The sequence below is a fragment of the Canis lupus genome, unplaced genomic scaffold (genome assembly GCF_011100685.1).
Source record: "Canis lupus familiaris isolate Mischka breed German Shepherd unplaced genomic scaffold, alternate assembly UU_Cfam_GSD_1.0 chrUn_S1665H1859, whole genome shotgun sequence".
In the NCBI taxonomy this organism is placed as follows: domain Eukaryota; kingdom Metazoa; phylum Chordata; class Mammalia; order Carnivora; family Canidae; genus Canis; species Canis lupus.
Window position 1 is genome coordinate 88,260 of NW_023330511.1, and position 17,408 is coordinate 105,667.

Below are 17,408 nucleotides of genomic sequence, written 5' to 3' on the forward strand. Positions count from 1 at the left end.
TCTAGAAACAGGCACATGGCTTCAAGAGCAGCAGAAGTTGACTATGGGCATCATCGTCTTCCTTGAGAGAGTAAAGGTAAGTGTCGTTCAACCCAGGGAACTGAGGCTCCATCCCCAGGGGGAGGGCTTGGAGAGGTGGCCATAATGTCTTCAGGGATGCTGCCCTGAAGCATCCAAAGATGACATCCCATAGGCTTTAGAGAGCAGATCAAGAAGCTGCTTCTTTTCATCTTCTGGGAGGAAACTAAACTTTGCCGCATTGATGTTCAGTCTCTTAAACTCCTCCTCGGCAAAGTCCATGCCCTCTTTGGGCATCTGGTAATCCGTTCCAGGGTGGACTTGAAGATGAGTGGGTCATCCGTGTTGAGGGAGTAGGTAGCCTGGTCATGTTTGAGCCGAACCACTGCATGCTCCGTGTCCGAGTTCCAGGGGCCTGTGAGGTAACGGGACCAGGGGCAGATCTCGAAGTGCATGTTTTCCTGCTGCAGCCTGTCATAAAGGGCCTCGTCCTGCAGCGTGTGGTAGCCATGGCCCAGCCTCTCCGTCTTGAGCGTGTCCACAGCCTCTTTGACCACCTCCGCTGAGCCCACTCCCCTGCATGCACAGTGCGGTGGATGCCTCTCCTCACAGCCTCCTGGTAGCCCTTCACGTGTCCCAGGAAGACACTGCTCCCTTTAATGGTCTCGTCTCCTGCCAGGTCGATGGCCACCACAGTCTGCTGGTACTTCGGACACAGCTCCACCACCTCCAGGGGCCAACTGGGCTGGTGGCGCAGGTGGCACAGGATGGACCTCACTTTCACCTTGAAGTCCCGTTCTCCCTCCTGCAGGCTCTGGCTCACCAGGGCCACCACCTCCCCTAGGATTTGCAAAATCTCTACATTAAAATTGATGTGGCAGTTTTAATACAATGTATACGAAATAGTCTAAAATTTACAATACCGGAAAACATGATTATTTTTTTTTCTCCTAAAGTTGAAAAGCTTGGAATGTATGTCCAACAGTGAGGTAAAACATTTTGTCTCTCAATTTAAAGAACTGTGCAAGGATAACATTCAAACACATTCAATTAGGGCACTTTTCAGTTTTGACAGGAATAATGAATTACTGTAGCCAACAAGGCACAGTTAGAAAATGCCAACATTTCAAGTCAATAAGAACAAGGCAGATAATATCAAGCAAATCTTTTAAAAAACTTTTCTTTTGAAACAATTTCTTTGAGGACAAAGGGCAGTTTGCTTCACGTGACTGTAATTTCTTGTGCCAGGGAGGAGTCTGCCCTAGAGAGCATCGGAAGGCAGCCACTCACTCATTCCTGCACATTGCAAAAGGGCAAAGAAATAAGGTCCGTGGAAGGCGCTACTCCCACGTGGAGGATGGAAGGCACTACTTTAAGTTTTTTCTTGTTTGGGGTTTTTAAAATCACGCCACCAGTGTTTGTTGCTCACACTCTCGTGCACGGCCACAGTGGCCCCTCGGCCTCCTGAGGTGCACAGCCAAGCCGTCTCCCCTCAAGGACGTGTGTCCCGTGTGCCTGGGCCAGTGTGGCTGTGTCCAGGACGCAACAGGGAGGCAGCGCTCCACAGGGTCCTGGGGCCATCCAGGTTGTGCCAGGGTCTCACAATGGGCTGAGTTGGACATAAAAGCAAACCTGTAAAAAGAGCAACAGCGTCAGGAGTCCCTAGAGAGAAGACCCTCAGCCACAGGACCTATCCTCCTGCCGGGCCTCCCATCTGCAGCCAGCACCCCCTCTCATGTAGCGGACCCCCCAACCCCTGTCCCGCCTCCCAGGGTGAGTGGGGAGGCTGGCATGGGTTTTGAAGCAGGAGCTCTGCCAGGAGTCTTGCGACAGGCTAGGCTCACAGAAGATCATTGACCGGACCCTGTTGTCCATCCTGACATGGGCTGGAATCCCAGCAGTCTACACATTGGGACACTCAGAGGCTCTGAGTATCAGTCTCAGGGCACCATAAGATTAGATCCATGCTTGTGTTTGTCCCGAATCTTAATGATGTTTCCACCTGTCTTCAACCTGACACCTGCAATCCCTCCTCCCTGCCCCGCCCTCCCACTGGCTGTGAGAGGATGCATCCTGAGGTCTTCACTATACTGACACTTCACTAGCCAGATAGGATGTCCCCTGTCCTCATCCCATGTGCCACTCCATGAGGACGGCCTCCCATTCATGTGCTTGGCAGGTTCACTGGCATTTGAGTGGATGCACTGACCCCTGCCCCTTCCACCCCCAGGTAAAGTGCAGGGACTGTGGGGCCTTTGGACACAAGGCATCAAGCACCAGATGCCCCATAAAACACTGGGGCACGACCCTTGTTCCCATGGACTTGGGCTCCAGGAGGCTGAAGGAGAATGTGGAGCCGGGGAGTCACCGCGACCAGTGGCACCAGGCTGGACTGTTGGACCAGGCTGAGAGGGAGAAGGCAGAGAGATGAAGGTGAGGAATGGGGCTTGTGACCCGATCGCCAGGCTGACATGACAGACCCCGAGTCCATGTGCATGCACAGTGTGCAGGGCGGCTGCGGGCAGAGCCAGGCTGGGCGAGGCAGGCAGAGGAGCTCCCAGACTAACAGGGTCCACATTTGGGTGATGGAGCTGTCCCTGCTGATTTGGTGTGGGATTTGTGGCTGGACAAGTGTCCCTGCACCAGTGAATGTATGGAGCTTGGCACATGCCAAGGCAGACCTTTTCTGACTCTGCATGAAACAAACTGCCTGGATGACCTGGTGGGTCACTGTAGTCAGGGTGGGGCAGAGGTGGGCAGAGAGTGGCTGAGGAGGGAAAGGACCAGGTTGGCCCAAGCCCTGAGCAGGTGTCTGGCTGGAAGCCAGGGAAGGGAGTTCCTTCTCCTTTCCATGCTTTGATTTCTGGTGCAGGCAGGAAGCCGAGCAGAGGCCCTGCTCCACAGGTTCCCCAGGAGACCCTGGGAGGGGCAGAAGCGCACATGGAAGGAAGACACGGAATCTTGTGACTATGTGAGGGTGAGTGTGTGCTGCTTCCCGGGCTGTGCCCTTGGGCACTCCCTGGGCTCCATGTGCCTCCTGGGGGAGGTGGGACTCCACTTCCTCTCTGACCAGTGGCAGTTGAGCAGCGTGGTCTTTGCACCCTTTTTTTCCTTGGTGCCCATGATGTTGCCTTATGCCTTGTATGTGTGTGAACCGTGGCTGGTTGGCATGTGATGGTCATTGGCGGGCACTCCTGGAGCACATACCACCTCAGAGAACAGGCCTCTGTCCTTCATGACACATTACCCCCCTGCCCATCCCTTCTCAGGAGCTGCCACCATGACTCTCCAGCATCAGGACTCCTATTGCCTCATGAGCATAGTGGATGGAAGAGCTGGTCCAATGGAAGAAGCATCGCTGTGAGGCAGGACTTTCCCTGTCCCCCCACAATGTCTCAAGGGCATCAAAAGCATCCAGTCATACCTTTGTTCCGGACCAGCCCTGCAACTGCATTCCCTACTCCCAGGGTGAGTCAGATCAACAGATCCCATCTTTTTCTTTCCCTGTTCCGGGTGAGGGGGTTGTTACTAAGGTCTTGGCCGTTAGTTGGTTTCTTTCTTTCTTTCCTGAGTGTTCATTTTGCCTTAGTGCTGGGGCCAAACTCATGGAGTCCCAGGTGTTCTCTATTCCCACAGTGTCCACACATGCCGATGCCTGTCTACACCACCAGGAGGCCTTCTATCCCTGAGCCTGCCCTGCTGATGGAACCACGTACTGACAATCCAGTCATGAGTGTCTGGTCCCATTCCACATCTCATCTCAGAAGCCCTCAAGTTAGCTTCAGCCCACCTGGTGGACCTCCTGGTGCCCAGGAAGTGCCGATCACTGACACCCCTCAGCCGGCTCGCCAACCCTGTGTCAGGGCTGACAGCCTGGTTGTGCAGCAGATAGACAAGAGGCCCTGCAGAGTGTCCCTCGAGGGTCCCCAGGCTGGCTCCCAGGGCCATGGGTTGGGACACACCCAGGCACCACCCAAGTATCCTGAGGAGAACACCCGTCCCGCTGTCAGCAACGCATTGGCAGACAATTCCAAATGCCCCCCCCAGGCTCCAGGCAAGAAATGTGCCCACATGCCCCTAGACAGGACCCTGAACCCCCGAAAGAAAGCGTGGTGGAGCCCCAGCCAGCACACCTGCAGAAGCATCCAGGAGGGCATGTGGGGAATTCAGGGAATCTGTGTGCTCCAGGAAGCGGACATGCCCGTGGATGCACAGCCAGGCCCCCGCAGCCCAGGAAGACACCTGCCCTCCAGCCAAGCAAGGGCCCCCAGCCCACACCTGCCACACCTCACCTGGAGACCTGCAGCCATGCACCGAGCCCCCACGGCCGCACTCTGCGCGGGCCCCCACTCAGCCCCTGGAATGGTCTTCACCAGATTGGACAGAAGCTGCTGGAGCTCCCGGTTCCTTGCAGCTCCCTCATTCCTTCCTCCCGAGAAGCCAGGCCCTGCTCAGGGCCCTCCTGCCCCCCACCTGTTGGACGGAGCCTGTGTCTGTGGCCCCTGGAGTGTCCTCCACGGTGACCTACAGGTGTCCTCATCCTCAGAAGACTGCACACCAAATTGTATGTGGGAATTTTTTATTAAGAATAAAAAAACACACAACTTTGTAATAACATTTTAGAGCAAAAACAAACAAAGCAGATGCAATATTTTACATAACAATTTCAGAGAAATAATATCAAGAAGTACAGAAAATGTCTTCTAGGAGAAAACATGGTGTAATTTGCAAAACTCTGGATGGGATCTTTTTCTAAATCAGAAATTCAGACATTTATAAAACAATTTCAGATTAACTTGTTAATTTCTGTTACAACCAAGTTACAAATTGCCAGGATGATTTCCCTACATTTGTTAGAAAATGGATTTCACTAAGACAAACTGACATTCCAGACTGGGAAGCACAATTTGACATTCCTATAGATTTACCTAAAGAAAAACTGCAGCTTCTGTGTAGTGGGGGGCAGTGTATGTGTAGGCGCACAAAAGCAGGACACTCAGCACGTGGTGGACTTGACGGTTTCCATCCAGTTCAGCGGGGGAATTGCTGGTTCACCACATCAGTCCAGGTGGGGACATATCCTCATTCCCACAGACACCTCCTCAGTGTCCTCTGCTGTGGAGGACAAGTCCCCGAGTCCATGAGCTGTCTCATTCCCTATGACAGTCTTCAGAGGACGGGGATACCTGCAGATCCTCTTACGGAACTCTTGGCAAGACATGCACACAGGCTCCCTCACTCTTTATGACACAATAAACTGTATTGGCCATAAGAAACACAATTCCCAGACATGAAAGAAACCCTGACACCTTAGATCTCTAATTTGTCTTAGGTACATGAAAATCTCCAAAAAAGCCTGATTTCTTCTGCACAGATCCTATTGTCCCTTACTATCCAGTAAGGGTGGCATGTCCAAGTTTGAATACAGAGTGAAAATAACATTATGATGTGATGTTACAACTGCACATCTACGGTCACACTCAGAGGCGTTTGCTGGTCATGCAATAATTTCCATTCTACAATGAACTTGTCAAACTCTTCTGTAAGAAATGCAATGATAACACAGAACACCTATAACCTGACCTCAAAATGCTTTGGTAGACTCATGAACTTGGCACTGTTTTCCAGAGGTATCAACCCAGGTCCAAATTTGAATTTGAACTGGTCTGAAATCCAGAGTCCACTTCTTCTGGGTCAAGAGATGCCACAGAGAAGACGGTAGCAAAATAGTCATAAAAAGTTATGTTCAGTGGGAGGCTGGGCATTTCCCTTTGGAATAAGAGTCCTTGTTAGTTTGCTTCTCTTCAGTCTTAATGTGGGAGAGAGTGAAGGGAACATAATAAAATCACTGTGGTTCAATCAGGTCTGGATGCAGTTATTGCCCCAAAAATAAGCACTTAATTTCCATCTTACAATTTCCAAGCAATGACCAAGACACATCGCTAGCAAGACCCAATACATACTTATGTTCGGAGAAATATTCTTTCAATATAAATAGAAGAAAAGCATTGGGAAGTGGGGAGCATGACGAAAGGGTCAAACATACTGACTTCAACCCCAGGTCCTCAGCATCATATCCACTCTCAACCCTGATTGCTCACTGCCTCTCACCTGCAAGTGGCCTCCACTCTCCCCAAGGCTGAAGGAGAGGCAGGTTCCTCGATACACCCCATATGAAATCCACACTATCCCAATAAAAGATCATGACAATGAACCAGGTTTAAATATCAGTGTCCTCAAGTTTCAGTTGAAGGCCATATCCCATGAACACACCAGATAGATGGTTCTTCCATACATATAGAACACACACTTCACATAACACAAAATATTTCCAGTATGGGACTGTGTTCGGGTTTGGAGTGAGTGAGTGACGCTGTGTGTGTGGGTGTGTGCGCCCATGTGCACCAAAGTTAGGAGACACATCCCTGGACTGCTTCCCCAGAACTCTGTCCCTTCTTGCTCATCCTCTTGGTAGGTCGGGCTCTCCCTGGCACACGCGGGACTTTGGCCACGTCCCCGGCCACCTGAGGTGGGAGCATCCCAGCTGCAGTGGTGAGCAGGTCGATGGTCTGCTGAGGATGATTCTTCGGCATCTCAGGTCTGTATTTGGAGTGGTGAAGGATGACTGCGTTCGCAGGAAGAGCAATTTCTCTTCTCCTGACATTGAGTTCAGGCTTAGGGCGGTTGCATTCTTGGAGGCATCTCCACTGGTCTAATGTCATTTGTTGCCTTGAGGTCTCTTCCCCACGCTCCTCCAACTCAGGAAGGTTCACGGAGGGATCCGTTGCCGGCTCTCCTGAGGCCTCACCAACCACTGTGGGGTCTGCCTCGGGAGATGCGAGTCCTCCCTCCTTGACTGACTCCCTCCCAAGGTCTCTCTCCAGATGAGTCTTCTGCATATAAAAGAGGACATAGGCAGGTTGGTGCAGCGCGCAAGTCACATCACAGGCGCTGACCTTAGCATCATCCATTTTATACCACTGGCCATTTCCTGCCTTTACAAAACAGAAGTAATGTCCGCTGTGGCAACTCCTCCCAGCGTGCACCAGCACGGCATAGAGCACATAAACCAAGGGTCCTGCCCTCTGCTCAGACAGGCAGTGTTGCATGTCAAGGCGCTCAGGATATTGCACCTCCTTAGTCATTTTGTTGCCTGTCAAGTCTGAGAATCGTCTCAAGACCAGGATGAGGACCTTCGGGGAAGTGTGCAAAGTCAACACCTTGGACGCAGGCACCTTCTCCAGACACTTACTACAATGGTAGGCATTTTCACCTTCCAGCAGTTCGGGCTTCATCAACTGCTCCAAAGCTTGGCTGACGCTGTGAGCAGCCCCGATGTCCAGGCTGATGTCCAGGTAAGGTTCCAGAGTGCTCGAAATGCCTTGGCAGTGGAGACACTGGATTTGAGACCTCCAGTACCCCCCAAAGAGTTGCTGGATGAGGGTGCTGTCCTGAGGACGCTCAGGGTCTGAGGGCTTGTCCTCAGGCAAGCACGCTTGCTGCATTGCATCCAGAATGAACATGAGATACTCATGGGCATCTTCCTGCTTGTGTCTGTGGAAGGCGGTGAGCAGGAGTGGCAGGGGCCGGAGCACACGTCCAGGATGGCAGAGAACCCGCGTCAGGTGAGCCTGCAGGGTACACAGCATGCAGGATGTCTGCCTCCTACAGGTGGTCCCGTGCTGCTGGGACAGCATGTAGCTGGCGAGGGGCTCTGTGTAGGTCAGACACTGTAGGGTCGCATTCACATAGCAAGTGTTGCCCATGTTCTGAAGTCCGGCTCCCACGTGGGAAAAGCTCCTCCAACTCAGAGGCGTCTTGGTGGGAGGCAGCCCTGCTGATGCGGGAGCCAACGGGTCAGTCGGGGAGGAGAGAGTCTTTGATGCAGGGGATGTCGTTTCGGGCACAGAGGGTCCTCCGTGGACTTCAGCACCGCCTCTCCTTGACCAGCATGACTGGGGTTTGGGAGAGGCGCTGAACTGAGGCTCCTCTGAGGGGTGGAGGTGGGCAGCCTCCATGTCTGCAGAAACAGTGTCCACAAGATACATTCAACCAGGAGCTTCGGGTCGCAAAGGGATGCTCCTCTCACTGTGCCAGTTTCCAAATGTCAGATAGTGAACCTCACCTCCACCTTTATGGCTTTTGGGCCCTGGGATAAGGCACAAAGTCCTCTAATCCACTCTAATTGCTTGATTGGATTACAGGATTTGGGTGTGGTCCCTCACTGACGGAGACCATTCAGGTCAGCCCAGCTCCTAATCTTGCCTCCGACAACAGACAGCACCTTCAGATCTTTCTCAAGCTCCCTAACTGCCCTTACCTATTTCTGAACAGACTTTCTTCAGTGTTTCTATGTTCAGTGGAAATCTTAATGGGTGTCCTTTTTCATTTTGAGTAACCTCAAGCGAGCCAAGGAGAGTTAGACATTAGTGATCTAGGACAGGGAAGATCATTCTCCCAAAAGAGCTCAGGTATCACATAGGAACACCTTATTCTCACCAGCCAGAATGTTTGTAGCTGTAACCAATTATTTGGGAATATGGTGTCCATGCTTTGCTTCTACACCTTCATCTCTGTCTACTATGATTCCAATATACAAAGATGATGAAGGTCTTAATGAATATCATTGTCTGTCTAGGTGTGTCTCGGGTCTACAACAAGTGAAATCCTCTGGATGGTTTTATGCTTTTGGGAAACATTCCTTTAAAGCTCCTTTCTGACAGGTCTATATCTTAAATCCAGTGTTATCATGCCGAATTTTAACTTTTCCTCAGGTAATTCTACACCAATATTCTTTATATACTTTTGAGTTAATTGGAGTATGTCGTAGGCTTGCACCTTTTTTACACATTATGGTTTTGGCAGTTGTAGATGCAGGGAGGTAGGCACGGGTTTAGCTCGTGGTTTGGAAGTGTCACTATGGCTTATTCTGTTTACAGAATTGGTAGTCTCTGCTGAAAGATTTTTGATTCGACAAGAAATTAATTCCTACTGTGACCATGACCATTTCCAGTTTATGAATTTGAATAAGCCTTAGGAAAGGTGAAAACCTAAGTCCATTTGTCTTCTTTACTAAACAGAGGCCAAGAGAAATTTTGCAAGGCCTTGGTCAGTGACTGGGCTGCACAAGCCCTGGGGCCCTGCTGAATTCTTGATGTTCACTTGTCATCCCTGGACACTGAGAGAATAAAAGTGTCATCACCTATGCCACCATGTTTTAGGATATTTATTCTGAAACCATGGAGTCTAAAAAAACTTTTGTGTAGGATGCTCTTTATGATATCTCCGTGTTTAACTGAAAGTTTTAATTGACAAAATGAATATTACATCATGAATATCGTCAAACTATGACCCCATTTTTATTGCCATTAGCTCTAAATTGAGCAACCATACAGAGACATGGGGCCTAGGAATGATGTCTTTTGCTGAGTCTCCTCGTGTTATCCAGAGATCCCATTACTCATTGTTTGACATGAGAAATAACTGTTTGGGAAGGTTTAACAATCCCTCTGTTTCTATAATCTGCTTAAACAAAGCCAGGCACATCCTCTGTGCCTGAGAAAGTACAATATTATTATTGTCTGCTTATCATTGTTTTTTAATACATCATTCTCATTCTTATTATCTGCCTCAATTAAGTATTTAAACACCTTATGAGTATTCTATGTCAGTTGATTGGCTAGATGCCTGATGAACTTCAGTAGTCTATTACAATATCCCCAGTTCAACTTTGGACTCTATTAAAAATTTCCTCTTACTTTGAGCAGAAATCTAAGGCTGTGCAATTCCTTTCTGTTGGTCTGAGTCCTAACTGGGGTACGAACAGGTTCAGTGTTTCTTCAGCATGGCATTATCTCAGGTATACGACAGCAATATGTGTTCTTTCTCCTCCTCAAAGCTGTATTTTCCAAGAACAAGTTCCCTTTGGGAGTGACTGCCAGTTCTTTGTATTATTTCTCCTGAGAACATCTGTCACCAAAAACTTTTTTCAATCATTTATCTCAAAATACCTTTACTCTCTTCAGCTTAATCTTTGTTCTGAAGAAAAACTCATTGTCCACATCACCCTGAATTCCAGAATTAAACCCATTATTCATTGATATTTCTTACAGAATGGATCAGCCTCAGGTTTCTTTTATCTTTGCACCTAAAATCTTGAAACTCCACAGCCACATGGCTGTGGTCTATCGTTGCATGTGGCCTATCGTTGACCTGCCTACAGTATAAACAGCACCATCTTTACCTTTTGTCATATATCTGAGACTATTAATTTGGAGACATGAAAACAATCACGCATTGGGAAGGAATGTTATTAAAATTAGAAAGTAGACTGCCTCCATCCCAGGAAGACATACTCTGCTTCTAGATATCCTAGAAATGACTATGGCAGAAGGAATTGAATACCCAGTAGGGACACTGTGTAAGTTGTGCAGGGAATCTGAGCTCCCATACAGCTGCTCACGTGACATGTGCTTTTTCTGATCACCAGGCGTGTACTCGGTGTCTGCAGGAGACTCGGTAATAGGGAATTGTGATTTTGGCCTGGGTGATGTTATGTTGCTTTCTGGTCACCAAGTACTGGATAACTGATGCCTTGCTTTCTCCACACAGCCCATGGAGCTATACACAGAAGGATGCAGTGTCAGAGATGGATGGTCGCTGTGAGGTTGAGTGCCTTTCCTTTGAAGATAAGATTGGGGGCTGTAGAGCTGAACTGACGCCACTTTGCTGCAAAAAAAAAAGGAAGAATAATTAAAAGCCAAGCCGGAGCTACAGGAAGTGAGAAGCAAAGATCCTCTGGCTGTGAGCTCCATGCGGCAAACATCTCTGGATTTATTCTCTTGACCTCCAACATGGGCATTCTTTGAATGAAGCTGTCAATCCAGCTTCTGACACTGCAGAGAAATATGATCTGTAGGCCGTGAGGGGCCTGGGGGAAGGCACTGTGTTATGGTGACCTTCGGAATCCTCACTTGCTGGCAGAGGCCCCCTTAATTATTTTATGGATTGATAAAGTGAGTGAGCAGATTAACAGATTAAACAGGTAGAATGGAAAGGTGGGACCATGGTTGAAATGTTCTAAAACCCTGGCTTCAGACAGAGCTGTGACCCTGGGTCTTTGTCGTTCAGACTCTGGTCTCTGTAATATGAGACGACTCAACCACATAGTACATGCCCACGTGATGGACACAAATTGTGGCCACCTTAGCAGTCCTGCTGGCTCATGCTTCTCCGGCTCCTTCACAGATAGCTGTTAGCATGGCTTCCCCTCCCTCTTCAATCTGGAACATCAAGTGCCATAATGAAAAGGGCCTGTGTCAAAGTTTAAGCTGGCCAAAGATTGGGTAGCGTCTTCATGCTGGCCTCTTGTAGTGAGAATGTAGCAGTCATGGCCTCTTCAAGAGCAGGGTTCCTAGAGATAGTCTAATTCAACACCTTCATTACAGCGGAGGAGATAGAGACCCCAGAAGATGCCACTGTTGCCGGCTTAGTCACAGCAACACTTTGGCTTTTGGTCTTATGTTCTTAGCATGTCCACAAAATGGGGCCCTGGCTGAGAGCAGAAGCCTGAACAGGGATTATTTATAGCAGCTCCGGTGAGCAGCTGGGTGGAAGAAGAAGTGGAAACAGCTGCAGAAGAGTTGGACACTTTCCAAGATCCCTCCTGTGACCTTGTGATCCTTGCTTGTCTGGGCTGATGGTAACAGCACACAGGTTTGCTTTTGCCCTTATTTGCCAAAATTCAGACTCCCAGCTTTCAGGGCTAGCAATATATATGTCATAGGCCACTGTCATCCTAGACTGACAGCACACTGCTCCAGAACAGAAGAAAGACAGCCCCTTGGCTCAGTCTGGAGAATGTCCTTACCTATTTGACTAAGCCTACTTTCTGTAGAGATGTAAATAAAGGAGAGCAGAATAAAACACAACTTACTTCCAAGGATGAGCCAATTTATAAAGGCTGTAAAATAAGAAATCAAAACATTTTTTCTAAAAAATGTTCTGGTGCTGCTACATATCTTCATGGCTAATGGGCTGATTTTTTTATTCTGAAAACTACACAAGAGACGAGTGGGTGGAAGAAGCTCTCTTTTTGCAAGTATCACAGGTCCTGGGGTCTTCCCAGAAGTTGCTTACCCAGGCCTCAGATAAAACTAACTGCCTTTGAGAATCTAAATGTATTTAGGCCTCATACCCTGTTCTTTCTGTTTTTTTTTTTTTCTCCTGTTTCCTTGCAAAATTAACAGTGGTGTGTATAGTGTCTTCCTCTGCTTCTCGACTTACAGAAACATCCTCTACCACCTTCAGCCTGCTGGGATTTCTCTTAATGAGGAGACCATGACCTCTTAGACATGTGTTGGTCACCATGCTCTTTGTAAAGACTCCAGGGGCACCCTCGGCAATCTATGGTTGGTATCTCTTGTTACCTCGATACATCGCAAGCATTTCACAATGTGGTCTGTCTCCTCCTTCATTCCTGTCTCCTCTGCCCTTGAAGATAGAAGTCTTCCAGCTACTTTCTTTCTCTTCTTCCCTGTTGTCCTATGTTCTCCCTTTCCTGCGATTGCACACACCCTGGATTCATCCATCTTCATATTACACATGTCTCTAAGCAATTCCAGGAGCTCCTGTGGTTTCAGCCTCTCCTGTTGATGTGGCATTATCTCCTCACCAGCCTTTCCAGGCTCCAAGCCTCCATTCTCTACTCCACTCCACGGCAGTGCATGGATGCCCTGCACACTGCATCTTCCAGACCTTGAGGCCAGTTGCTTCCCATTAGCCCCTTTAATGCAAGACATTGGCAGTAGACAGGAAAATAAGATGAAGGGTGAAGACAGTCCCTTTCATTTCCAGCTCTGGCCAGCAGCACCCCAACAGCAACAGATGGTTGGCTCCAGGCTCCAACTCCTTTTGGCTTTCTCAGCAGCCTTGCAATAACCCTTGAAGGAACTAACAGCACCCAGCACCCATAAAGGCATGGCTGGGCCACAACCTGTTTTGCTGTGTACCCTGGTTCTCCATGGCCCCTGTTTGGCCGTATCTTCTCCTCAAAAGTCTGAACATTGGCTGCAGGATGTCTCCACCCCACTTGTCTGGGCCCCAGTCATGGAGCACTCCTTCCTAAAGTCTTAAGCATCATTCATGAGCTGTTCCTGACTTAGAGGTCTGAGCACCAGCTGTGCTGTGTCCCATACTCACACATCCAGCCTCCAGCTTTAGGTAGCTAACACCAGGATTTCCGACCCCTGCCCCTGATAGCGCCTTTCCCATTTGCTCCTCCTGGGCCTGTACTTATTAATCTCTGTGGACATTTGGACCATCTGCTACCTGTGTAAGCAATCCTTTGCATTAAATTTCGTGTTCTGAATACCCAGCATGATTTCTGTTGACCTAAATGAGCTTTGTCTGATAAAAATCCTACACTGTATTTCCGACTTCAACTTCATGCTAAAGTTTTACAGGGCATTGGTCTTCCCTAACTGGATCTCTGATGGGCACCCACAAATAACTAGTTTTTATTGCACTTTATCCCTTCCTTTCCAAAACTGATCTTCATTTACTGTTCTAGATCTTAGTAAATATTGTTACCACTTACTCAGGCACTCAAGTTAAAAATGACTTCCTCAGGCTTCTTGTCCCTTACAAATCACACAATTCCCTCACAGCATAAATGTACATAGATTATTCCCCAGTATGTGCAAATTGTGCCATACCTTTTCCTCCCTTCTCTCTCATCACTAACATTGTTCTCATTTACCAAGAATTAGGGATTGGATATGGTTCTACATTTTCATGCTACATATTATGCATATATGCACACACGCATACACACTCACAGACCGGGTTTCTTGTTCAATCATAAAAACTAAGGATAAGTGTCACACTCAGATTTACCAGAATTCTTAGAATATTAAAATGTTAGAGCTAGAAGTGGCCTTGGAGGTAATATAAATCAGTGTTTCCAGAGCCAAATTGATTCTAGTCACCTAGGGATGCTTGGGTGGCTCAATGGTTGAGCATCTGCCTTTGACTCAGATCATGATCCCGGGGTCCTGGGATCGAGTTCCACATCGGGCTCCCCAGAGGAAGCCTGCTTCCCCCTCTGCCTGTGTCTCTGCATCTCTCTCGGTGTCTATCATGAATAAATAAAAAAAATATTTTTTAGAAAGTTGATTCTAGTCACCTAGAATATTTTTGAAAATCAGAGGTCTGTTCCAGACTCTCACACTTTCATATTCGGAATTTTAAGTTAAGAATCTGAATTTTTAAAACCACATGTCCGATCAAATCTCCTGCATAGTGATGTTTGGCAACTATAGATCACCGACCAGAGGAGCATCTGAGATTTGAAAGTGCCCTGGTTCTGTGTCCCACACTTCCAGTTAGAAGCCAGAGTGGAGCTTCAGAACTCAAATCTAGAAGTTCTGTCTTTCAGCCCAGTGGTATTTCACTGTCCTGCACTTTTTGAAAAGGAGATATTGAGAGGAACATAACAAATGTCTCACCTCCTTGCTCGGGAAACAGAAGTTCAGACTTTATAGATAGATTTACTTATTTGTTTGTTTGTTTGTTTGTTTGTTTTTCAATTGAGAGAGAGCTGGTATACACAAGTGGGAAGGCAGGGGCAGAGGGAGAAGCAGACTCCCTGCTGAGCAAAGCGGGGCTGGATCCCAGGACTGCAGGATCATGACCTGAGCCAAACGCAGATGCTTAACCGTTTGAGCCACCCAGGTGCCCTAGAACCTCAGACTTTCATTGGAAAATACATGTCCAGCAAAGTAACATAGAACATGGCAGTTTCCACAGCCTGATGGGAATCCTGTGGGAGCTCAGAACAGAATGACTGAGTTTCACTTTAGTTAGCAGAGTCTGAAACAGAGTTCTCAGACAAAATACCCTGTCCTCGTTCAAACCAACTTCTTGTCAATCTAGTCAAAATCACTTTAACTGACCTGAAAGATTGCTGTTCCATTTTATTGCCAAAGTGTCCGTAGCTTATGTTCCCATTTGACAATTACTTCCATTCAAAACTGCCCACTTCCATGAGCATCCAAAATAACAAGGACTCTCTGTCCTCCCTTGAAGGCCGTTCTGCTATCATAGGACACCCCTGTCCTCAGATACCTGTAGGGAGGTATTGAAATGTCCTCATGATGCAGGGACATTCTACTAGTCCTGGTGAGTGCGGACTGAAATGAAGTCATTTTCCACCTGTCTGTATGTACACCTCACCCATGAGAACCATTACTATCTTCGTGCAAATCTATTCTTTTTTGAACCAAGTCTCCTCAGGTAACAAAACAAGTTTATAAAAGACTTATTCAGTTTGAGAAACTGAACACTTGAGAGAATCCTACACATAGGCCAAAGACTCCACGACCTACACTACCTACATCCCACTACGTCCTATGGGATAGTCAATGTTTGAGAGACCATAATTCCCTGGTACCTGAATGCTCCCTCCTGATTGTGTGCATCACATCCTAGGTCTGGTAAGATGGACTTGGATGAACTGCAGTCAGGGGCTTTCCAGGTGTTTAGAACCATCTGTACTTCATCAGTGAAACAGAACAGGAGATGGGTAACAGAAAATGGGGCATTTTCCTAACAGTGTTTTTTGTCTCCAAACCTCCTCTGCTTATATTCTCCAAGAGTTAGTGACTTTCAGATAATAGCATGACAGAGCCATGATACAGCTCGGGGGCCCAGGCAATGGGAAATGATAAGGATCTACTTATAGGAAAACTGAGTCTAAGAAAATTAGCTCCATACAACTGATCTTTGGGGCTTAAGTCATTTTTTATGGCTTTATTCCACCCTTGGCTCCCCCTGTTACCTTTCAACTCTGGTCTTCTCAAATGAATTCCTCCTGAGATTCCAGCTGACTCCCAAACCGAATGTGCCCTTCTACATTTAGGGTAGAAACAGGAACTAGAGGTCTTAACCATCCTGTCCAACCATGCCTTACCATAGCCTGCATCAGACTCCCTGCTTTTGACCAAGGAAAGAACTGGAAGTATAAAAGAGAACAGCCAGTATCTAAAAGTCCTGGCCAAGTATATTCAAGGAGGAATAGGCGATATTATTACACTTGAGGTAGGATATTTATTCATTTGTTTTGATGAACAGAAACCTAGGGTTTGCTGAAATGTATGAAGTAGACACAGAGGTGACAACAGTGCTTAATTACCAATGGTAGTAACTCAAAATGGGGGAAGAGTAATGATGACGGTGGTCCTGGAGTTTTTTATTAACACACATTGCAGACATATGGACAAATGAGGCACACTCTCTATTCTCAAGGAACCTACTAGATCTTCAATGAAACAATTATGTATACTTCACTTCTATATTTTCTCCATATATAATTTTACTAAGCAAAGTTATTTGCTTTTAAAGAACCAAGGCCAATTGTGAAAACTGCAGCAAAGTATTTTCATCAAATGAGACAATGAAGTATGTAAGAAACATAGAGAATCCATAGGGGTTTCTCCAGTGAGATACCACCATACGACTATTAAAATGACTCATTGTAGGTTTTAGGCCTCCAAACCTGTAAAAAAAGAAAAAAAAAGAAATATTTTCTGTTGTTTTTAGTTACTAAGTGTATGGTAATTCATTACAGTGACAATAGGAAAGTAGTGGAAAACTCAAGAGAACACTCTGGTGGGAATCCCAGGATGAGAGCCAAGAGACATCTCCATGCGACAGGGAGCAACATGCACAGCTGGCAACAATATTGGTTGTGACACCTCAGAAATCTCTGAGACAGAGTTCTACAAGATGATGAGATTGATGGACATACCTGATCAGACTGAACTTTTTAAGAGGGTCGAACAATAGGCAGAGAGCTTAGGATTGAAACACAGAAAAGGGGGAAACAAAATCAGATATATTAAAAAAGAGAAAAGAATGAGCCCTGGGGAGAATGTCACGTCGAGCAGGACAGGAACTCTGTAGCGCTCTCTAAACAGCACCACTTCCAAAGCAAGCACTGACCGCGGCTGTGCCTGAACACCCAGGGGATAAGGCTGGGGGCAGGGGTGAGGGGTGGGGAGATGTGCTTGTCTACTCTGACAGTTGGGGTTGGTGGTCCCTATTCATGGAGCTCAGGTTCCCTCCCCAAGTAGCTCTCCCTTCTCTTTTTATCTGCTCCATCTCTACTCCATCCTCATTTCAAGGAGTTAACTGGGCTATGCCTGGTTTTCCCTCTGAACGCCTCCTAGAAATCGTCTCCACATAGCAAGCTGCGGCCATTTCCGGGCATCCTTGGTCCACCAGAACCTCCACAAAGTTTTTAAAGAACACTTGGGGGCCCAGGGATCACTCGCCTCTGTGAAGATGATGGAGAAAGTTATCCTGAACTGAAGCATCCTCAGAATTATCTG

General features: G+C 47.5%; 1 protein-coding gene and 1 pseudogene across 1 annotated transcript; both read right to left on the reverse strand.

Moving 5' to 3' along the window:
• Window positions 1-128: 128 nt before the first annotated feature.
• LOC119869166 lies at window positions 129-3,966 on the reverse strand (annotated as a pseudogene).
• Window positions 3,967-5,009: 1,043 nt separating this feature from the next.
• Window positions 5,010-8,149, reverse strand: LOC119869175 (ubiquitin carboxyl-terminal hydrolase 17-like protein 6). The gene has a single exon (XM_038589128.1). It carries the CDS (start codon window positions 8,064-8,066, stop codon window positions 6,429-6,431), a length of 1,638 nt encoding a protein of 545 aa, XP_038445056.1. The 5' UTR covers window positions 8,067-8,149; the 3' UTR covers window positions 5,010-6,428.
• Between the last annotated feature and the right edge of the window lie 9,259 nt (window positions 8,150-17,408).